This window comes from Acanthisitta chloris, unplaced genomic scaffold (genome assembly GCF_000695815.1).
Source record: "Acanthisitta chloris isolate BGI_N310 unplaced genomic scaffold, ASM69581v1 scaffold17000, whole genome shotgun sequence".
In the NCBI taxonomy this organism is placed as follows: Eukaryota; Metazoa; Chordata; class Aves; order Passeriformes; family Acanthisittidae; genus Acanthisitta; species Acanthisitta chloris.
This window is the reverse complement of record NW_008651269.1, coordinates 1-9,145: the sequence shown is the minus strand read 5'-3', so window position 1 is coordinate 9,145 and position 9,145 is coordinate 1. Positions and strand designations below refer to the sequence as shown.

The following is a 9,145-nucleotide window of genomic DNA, read 5'->3' as shown; positions in this document are numbered from 1 at the left end:
AAAAAAAAAAAAAAAAAAAAAAAAAAAAAAAAAAAAAAAAAAAAAAAAAGGAAATTTACATATAGTGTAGAGTTTACACAAGCTCTGGAGTAGTTACATTGACCTCTCAAGGCAGTATCAGACCTTGCAAAGGCAGAGAACTCTTGCCAGTCTGACTGTATTCTATTGTGTTCAGTGATATAGAGGAATATTCAGAATCTTCATACTCAGTGAATGTTTACCTCTTTGCGATGTTTCTCACTGCCCAATCCTCGCTCTCGCTGGAGTTTATCAAATTCGTTGTTCAAATCAATGTGAGACACAAGAGTAAGGATCTTCTGAGTCAAACCCTGCTCCATTAGGTCATCTGTAAAGCGCGTCGTCATGGAAATTAACTCTTGACTAGAATGGAAAGAATACAAATTTAACAGTTAATCACACTTTACCAGTCACAACGGAAGTGTAAAATAATGAATCCTATAAAATATATTTGCTGACAAAAAAGGAAGTACAGATGTATTACATACAGAAAGCAAATGTGCATCGCTAACCAGTAAGCAGTGCTTTCTCAAAACATTATGCTGAATGGATAGAGTCTTTAGTTAGCTGTTGGTTCAAGAATGCAGAATATGAGAATACAACATGGCTCAGCTAGTTAAGATTTCTATTATAAAAGAAAAGTACTATACATAAGATGCACATAACCCACAAGCTCACAGCCTCTTTCTTACTAGCAACTGCAATTGTCCAGATGCTACACTCTACTGAGGTGGTGGAGCTACTTCTAAAGTCATTGTCTGGTTTATGTTTCAGAATTTATATTTACACTAGAACATGCTTTCATCTTTCTCTAGTCAAGCAACCACTGTGTATTGGAAGTAAGCAGTGTGTACTGCTCTCTTTCTAAAGGCAAAAGATACTAGCACATAACATTCACCAGTAGACAGAACACTCATTTTAAGTAAAGGCAGGAGCACAGTTCTCTTCTGCAGTACACAGGATGTTACAACACAGTCAGGTTCTCAAACACTGAGTCATAATTACTACTTAGAGCAACACTGACTGGGAGGGTGTCTAAGGCAAAACACTGCCAAAAGGTGAAGTAGCAGGAAAGAACTCAAAGTAAAATGGATATCCTCATAATCCAGTAAAAATATGTGAAAGAAAAATTAATATTATGCTTAAAAATCAAACATGAAAGTAGCTGCATTAGGTTATGAGAAACAAATTTGAGAATATACATATTCCCTTTAGTCTAATTAGTCCTACAAGCACTCAAAACAAAGAGCTTTCATCAGCTCATCACCCTAATACTGACCTAAGTTCCAATGTCCACGTCTTGCCCTGGCGTGACTGGATGAGGGCTCGCAGTGAGTTGGCAATGCATCTTTTTCCATCCCAGTACAACAGAACTGCCACTAGACCTCTTGTAAGACCCGGAAAATGAGGCTGCTGGTGTTCTCCTAGTGAATGAAAGTGCACAGAAGAGTCAAAGAAAGCTGAACATACACACTTCGGGAACAGTTCTCTTTGTATTTCTAACTGAAATATAAATACAGCATTCAAAGTAACTGTGGTTATTCACTATCACTTTGACTTGTTTCAGACACTTAAAAGAAATCACACATATATATATTCGGTGCTGTGATTAAAATTAATATTCATCTATTAAAACACCCACTTTTTTCAAGAAGTGCAAGTTGATAAACACCTTAATCCAAATGGTATTTGCAACTGATATGTACCAGCTTACTAATCAATCCAAGCCCATTATCAGCAAAATATCTTTGATTCAAAATTAAATTTTCTGTCTGAATTTACATTGAAAATTCAAGCTCAAGCTAGAAAGTGAGGATGACTTGAAGACATCTTTCCCGAGGTGTCAAATTTGCAAGCTACTTCTTTGACGAATCTTTAAAACTAACGATGAACAGTAGCTCGCAATAACTAAGTTACATCTTAGTAACTCTAAAATCAATCTTATAAATGCAATGAGTCACTATCCAGAATACTTCTCTTGCTAATCAGTTATTAGATTTTGATCCAAATGAATGTATCAGTGTATATCTCAAACATAATTTGAAGAACCAATGTCTATTACAGTGATTTACAGAAATAATTCTCCATCAGTTATTTTTAAATTATGTTCACATTCAATAATAAAAGTAAATCATAAAACCTCCTCAGATTATTCCCCATTTTGCCATAACTGCATGTATGAACATTAAGTTTCAGAACACTTAATACATTACATTTCAGTGGGAGGAGATTTCTTTTTGAGAACGTTTTAGGTTAGGAAGCTAAGGCCTTCACTGAATCATGCATTCCCATTAAGCACACAATTAAATAAGAAGGCCCTGCTTAAGTTGTATTTCTCCAGTTCTAAAGTATTTTCCCTTCTCACCAGCTAGAAGGAGCTCAACAGCTGCCAACTCTCCGATATCAAAGAGGTCACTGAGGATAAAGGCTTCTCTGATGAGCTGCTCTGGCAAAAGCCTAGTTCCCTGCTGACCCTGGATAGCAACTCCTTCTGTACTTGCTTTCTGAATTTTCTCATGCTGCTGAACATTCTTTGGCTGCAAGAGAAACAAGTATCGGAAGTTATTCAAAATGGCAAGATCAAACACTGAATAAAGCTTTAGACATTAATCCTTCCTCACAAATACAGTTCTGACAGATTAGGTTGTCATCATAAAAACAAAGACAGCCTTTTTAAACACACAGATAGTAAAGGCATCCTAAAAATGCTTCACACTTGCACAGCAGTGCTCTCTTTGTTGGGAACGTACCAAAAATAATCTTATACAGTCAATGCCGACGTTTAGTTTTCTCAGAATAATGGAAATTGAAAGCAAACTTTGATACAATTCTCAACAGGAATTGGTATCAGCTCAAGGAAAGACATCTGGGTTGTTGATCAGTACTGCTCTGTTACTCCCAGATGCTATTTTCTACATCATTCTTTTTCCATTAAACTGAGATGCTAAAATATACTGACGAAACTCTACAGCTGACTGGCTGATTTTCTGACCTATCAGTTAAATCCACAATTGCAGAAGTAACACCAGTGAAAGAAGATATATTTCTAGTTGCTACTTTGTGATCCATCAGCCAAGAAACTGTGTTTTTTCACATCATCTGACATTCCTAACAAGACACATTCTGTAGTTCGGGTTGTTTTAATTCACGTGTTCACCTGCTCTCTGTTCATTAACCTGACTGAAATACGAGCATGAACCAAAACTGCACAGAATAGTTTTGTGCTTTACTTCGGACACACAAGAGTAATGAAAAAAAATAACATGTGATTCGGATCATCAGATACTTTCACTAGTCCTTTCGAAATAGCACTCAAATAGAAAAAAACATGTCACAGACAAAATGATCCTGCAGAAGACACAAAATAATAGGTATCATTTAAGCTACTTGCATTCCTACAGCAGAACCAACCTGGTATAACACATCTCTGTAACATACTGTAAAAATGTAGACTCTAAAGAATGACCACGGTCTAAAAGGTATATAAGACAGAGTAAATCATCAAATCTCCAACTCATTCTGCAAGAGAGCAATAGTCCAGTACCGGATTTCTGAAGAGAGAGATGAAGTCTGATTTGTGTTTCTTTAAAGCCTGGTCGAGACGATGAACAGCTTCAGGTTGTCTTTTCCAAACAGCATTCATTACAGTCTGCCATATGTCCTTATATGGCCCCCACAAGCTGGCAGCTAAAAGAACAAATAAAACAATGCATTTGAAATTGACAAGGAAAGAAAACAAATTATGTATACCCTGTTTTCAATGAGTAGACTCTATTTTAACTTACCATTACTCTCAGCTTGATAGTATAGACTGTTATGCCCATCAAGCAAAGCATATTTTTCTTTCTTAAGGCACACAAAAAAAACGTAACAATGGTCTGATACAAAACTCAACTGCATTTAGGGAGCTAGAGAAGCAGAAAATGTGATGTATCCACCTCAGTTCTGCAGCTGAAAATCATCTTATAAAGACATTTACAATACAATCATTTAGGTTGGGAAAGACCTTTAAGATCACTGAGTCCAAGCATTAACCCAGCACTGTTCACCACTAGATTATGTCCCCAAGTGCCACATTGCCATGTCTTTTAAATCTCTCCAGGACTGTGACTCTACCACTTCTACAGAACACTCCAGAAAAGGACTACCTTTACTATAAACTAAACAACCCATCTAATCAAAACATATGGTACTCTCAGATTATAGCAGAAGCTACAGAAAAGTGGCTTCAACCATTTCCAAAGACTGCTACTTGAGTGAGCAAGCTGGGAAAACAAAACAGCACTTGAAGCAGAAGCAAACTATTTAAATCATCTTTATTGCTGCTACACTGTCACTGAGATGAACCAGTGTACTGAGCTTAGTCATCTGGAAGGGGTGTAAAGTCCTGCCTTACTAATAGAAAAACATTCTATTGAGAGGGAACTCCTTTGATTACTCAAACTAAATCTACTATCACTTCAACAGCCAAAATGCAAAACTACGACTCAAAGTACCTTTAGACTGTCTGATCACAGACTGACACAGCCTAAAAGCACACCTAAATGGTGAAGCCATTCATACTGAGTAGCTACACATGAATTTACAAATGACTGAGACACTCTCACAAGTGTAAAATGGGCATGAAATACACACGTAGGTGTATTTTTCAATTTCTTGGTAATACTAAGTAATTTTACTGATATTAAGTTATACCCTTAGAATATTCCATTAGGGACAAATTGTCTGGGCAAATAAATTCTACTGAAGGTATGGAAACTTCTAACTGTGAATTAAAAGGTTTGGCATCAACAAGTAACACAGTTGTAAAGCTCCCAAGTTATGTTTTATGTCTACATATCCCAGCACACTCTCCCTAGCAACCTATTCTGCTTCTCCAGGTTCCTCACATAAATTTCGTGGTTAAATGGTTAGCTGCCACATTTAAGAGAAGTTTCACTAATACTTTGAAGAGTTTCCTGACACAAAGAGAATAAACAGGTAGGATATTAAGGATTTGCTACAGGCAATTTCAAATCTTTCAACCTTATCTGCCCAAGAAATTCCAGCAGCAGACCTCAAATCCGAATGTAACTCAGCGCTATCAGAATTTCTTGCGTCTTTCCATCAGTCTGTGTAGAATAATATAAATTAGAAATAAACCCATAAGATTAAAGGCAGTATTGCATAAGAAATAAAAATCCTAAGCCTAAGGATACTTTCATTCATATTTACTCATTTTTCTCCTTTTAATTTAAAAAACAAATGAATACAAGTTCTATTAATCCCTAAAACACATTTGCTCCTTACATTCTGTACAGGAGGTTCATAAAAGCCTGAATTTCCTTTGCTACAAATAGAGCAATATAAAGTTACCTGTGTTTAGAAGAGACCAGATTTTTCTAGAAGCTAGCAAACTCAAATACAATACCAAGTATGACCCTACTCTAAAAATACTATCTCTCCTCTTCTTCAACACTGAGGAAAGGTTTCTTGTGCATATTTCAAACCTGAATTTAGTACTGCATCTGCATGATCGCTTCCTCACTAGAGGCTGTGTCAGGCAGAACCCAAAGTCTGTAGCATGAAGACTGCACTAGAAGTCTCCTTATCACCAGGAATCATGAAAACAGCATACCAAACTCATCTTCAGCCAGAACTGCTGTCTAAATTGAAAACCATGCAGATGGAAAATTATTCTTACCACCTAATATCATCCTATTAACAAAAAAAAAAAACCTCAAAATTTTAAAACCAACCTTAAACAGAAGTATCTAAATGTTTTCCTTGCTAGACTTCATTTGTATTTGTGAAGTTTCAGACTCTACACACCACAAGTCACTGCTAAACATATCAGATAAATTTATTGCTAATTGCAGAGTTGGCCTGCAAGGTACCACATGAAAACCACTGCCAGACTGCAGCTAGTGTTATGTGTTCTCAGCGTCTACTGAGGTAATCTCTGACCCGAAGATATTATAAGGTAGTGGAGTTTTTTGCATGCTGCAGTTTTACTAGCGGGAAAGCTGCTGTAAGAGGCTGCTGCCCTCTTTCATTCAGAGCCCCTTTTTCCAAACCCTACACATACCTGCTCTGTTAACTATGCGGGACTGTAAGTTACATTAGTCAAATGATTCAAATTAAAGGGTGGGGGGAAGCAACATCTTCCAGAGTTGTTTCAATCTGGTTTATAAAAATGAGAGTATTTCATTACCAAAGGTTATGAAGTGGTCCTGTCAATCATAAAACCAATGGAAAGAGCAATGCCTAAAGCACAGAAGGAAAGAACCAGTGGGCAGTGAATAGCAGAGACCTCTGAAACTGGCTTTGCTTCTGGAGAAATGATAAAACAGAGCTCTGCCTTGCAGAGCAGCCTATATGCAAAAACACTAGCAGTTAATCTAAAATTGGATTAACTTTTTTTTTTTACATTCTTCTTTTTAATGAACAAGCTAAGGCCGTGGTATAAAATCAAGTACAGAGGCAACATCTTATCATGGCATAGCTTGTTCTTACTATAGCATAGCTTGTTCTGACTGGCTCTCACCCTTATGGTAAACCTGATTAAGTTTACCCCACCTTGACCAGGCTGCTCAAGTTAAGACAGCAAGTAAGGGGTAGCTCCTCTGATGTGTAGCTTCTTTTTATGCAATCAAGACACCACCTCAAAGTAATGCAAAATGCTACCTGAATGCCTGGAAAAATAAATAAGGCAGCATAAGCCAAGTCAAAGCATAGCACAGCAAGCACAGAGACAAGAGTAGGTCTCTGGGCAAGACCATAGGTTTCGGTCAGTTTTACCACTACCTAAAGTGACTCGGCAGCAGCAAACCAAGTAAAATTTTGCCTGTTTTTTCCTGGTGCAAAGGAAGAAACCACACAAAACAATAATAAATACAAAACAAAACCTCTCATCGCAAACTCAGCACTAACCAAACTCATCATCATTTACAACACAATTAGCAGTGCCTGCACAGCTGTACCAGGACAACCCACAAAAAAGGACAAATCTTCTGTCTTTTTCGAGCATCACTGTTACCCCTACCCAGAAAAATTAACTAAAACCAGCAACTACTGGATTAATAATTTCACACTCTAAACTGTAACTGGCTCTCCTACATAACTTTAGGATTTATTTCCACTTGAAAATGTCTTTTCACTCTTATTACATTCCTGAGTCCAATAAACACCATCAGCAATCCACAGTGCCTGCCAAAAGCTGTTCACCTACCTCCCTGGCCCATTGGTTTGCTCTTGTCCCTACCACATAATTGCTCTGCACCAACCTGAATACCTGTACAGTAAGGTATTAAAACAAAGTAAGGATCCAACTTCTCTAACCAAAAACTAATCCAAAAAAAAAGAGTTTATTTTAAGCAGGACCACATCTACAACCCAGTTTGCTTCGTGATGGCACAAGGTGTGCTAGCACAAAGACAGATTATTGCAGAGAAAGGCACAAGCAACTGGGATGGAAAAAAGGCTGGACTTCAGCAACCATGCTGACTCTGTCCCTCTTATGGTGTTTCTATAATTATTAGTTTTAGAAAGTCTGACCACTCCACCAGGGACAGCAAGAAAGGACAGACTGAGTTGCTCCTCTTGTCAACAACAGTTGATGGTTATGCCTGAACTTTTTGCCAAGTTATAGATTTAACCACAGTACGTCTGTCCCCACAAACAATATACTACAACCTAAGACAAAATCCTCATTAGTTCTAGTGCCATATCTGCTTTATTTTTTCTCATATTTCATGTACAAAAGTCCTCATTCGCCTTTTTTCTTAAATTATAAGGGCATAGAGTCTCTTGCCATGTAATTTATAAAACAAAGCACAGTCTCATTTGAACAACTCCAGTTTTCACTTTAACAAAGTCGTATTTCAAATGAAGGATCTTTGCTTTATTACTGCTTTTCTGTGAGGAGACAGGGATGTAATTAATTCACTTAGATAAAAATATCTTCTCTGTAAAACTTGCTCCTTGCTTGACACAGGAATGGAGGTTTTAATTCTATTAATTAGTCACTATAGCATATACCACCTTACTTGCTGACCCTTTGGCCATGCCTATATTCCAGTCATAACTGCTTTTCACAGCATCTCCATTCTCCCTTTATTAACCTCATGAAGCTCAGCAATGGCAAATGCAATGTCTTGCAACCCAGACAAAATAGCTCCACACAGCAGCACAGGCTGAGGACTAAGGAAGCAATTAGCAGTTTTACAGAAAAACACCCAAGTGTTCTGGCAGGCAAACACTAGTCAGCAGCACTCACAGCAAAGACTGCCCCTGTTTGTCAGGCTGCACTAAGGGCTGTAGCCAGCAGATGAAAGGACGAGATTTAGGCATCTCAGAGTCCTTTACTCCAATACTGTGTCTAGTTTTGGGCTCCCCAGAAAAAGACACTGAAATAGAGAGTTGGAAAACAGGATGAATGAGGAGAGGCTGAAAGAACTGACCTTGTTCATTCTTAAGAAAAGAGGGCTAAAGAGGGATAGGAGCTTTGTTTTCTTTAACTACGAAATGGTACTATACATAGAAGGCAGAAAGAGAGGTACCCCAGGAGAAGATGAGCAGCAACTGATACAAGCTGGGAAAAAAAACAATACCAAAATTTACTGTGAGGGTGGTCACATTGGAACAGAGGCCTCTGGGAGGATCTTCATCCCCACAAGTACTCAAGCATGGTTTAGACAAGGCCCTGAGTCACCAGATTGAGCTGGCCTTGCTTTAAGGGGCAGAAAGAGCAAAAGCATTGGACCAGTTCACTTCCTAAGTAATTTTCTGATTATCTAGACATTTCTTTTTGTATGAGTTACACCAGTCAAGTGCTATCTTAGTAACCCAAAACTGCTCCGTGTGACAGGCTCTGGAAGACCATGCATGATCCCAATGCTCCTAGTCCTTAGCAACACTCAGTGGATGACAAACCTGCTCCACATTTGTAGCCTCTGTGCCGTACAGAGCAAAACTCTGAACTTATTTCTTTCTTGGCTTATTGCATTAAGAGTGCAACACCGAAGTGATGCTTCATCACAAGCGCACTGAGTTATCACAGTCCCCTCGAACCCAGGAGGCTTTTGCCATCTCATGTCACCAGCTGCACAGGTGTGCACACTCTCGGCGCTCTCCTTTTCCTGCAGGC

General features: G+C 38.2%; 1 protein-coding gene across 1 annotated transcript in view; it reads right to left on the bottom strand.

The window, feature by feature from the left end:
• The window catches only part of NUP205 (nucleoporin 205kDa), a 48,250-nt gene extending 40,186 nt beyond the window's left edge, over positions 1–8,064 (bottom strand). The window contains exons 1-6 of the mRNA XM_009072619.1: positions 8,046–8,064; positions 7,229–7,291; positions 3,563–3,705; positions 2,384–2,555; positions 1,298–1,442; positions 222–381 (exon numbers count right to left, since the gene is read on the bottom strand). Coding sequence (XP_009070867.1) covers positions 222–381; positions 1,298–1,442; positions 2,384–2,555; positions 3,563–3,705; positions 7,229–7,291; positions 8,046–8,064 — 702 coding nt within the window. The remainder of the gene's footprint in view (positions 1–221; positions 382–1,297; positions 1,443–2,383; positions 2,556–3,562; positions 3,706–7,228; positions 7,292–8,045) is intronic.
• Between the last annotated feature and the right edge of the window lie 1,081 nt (positions 8,065–9,145).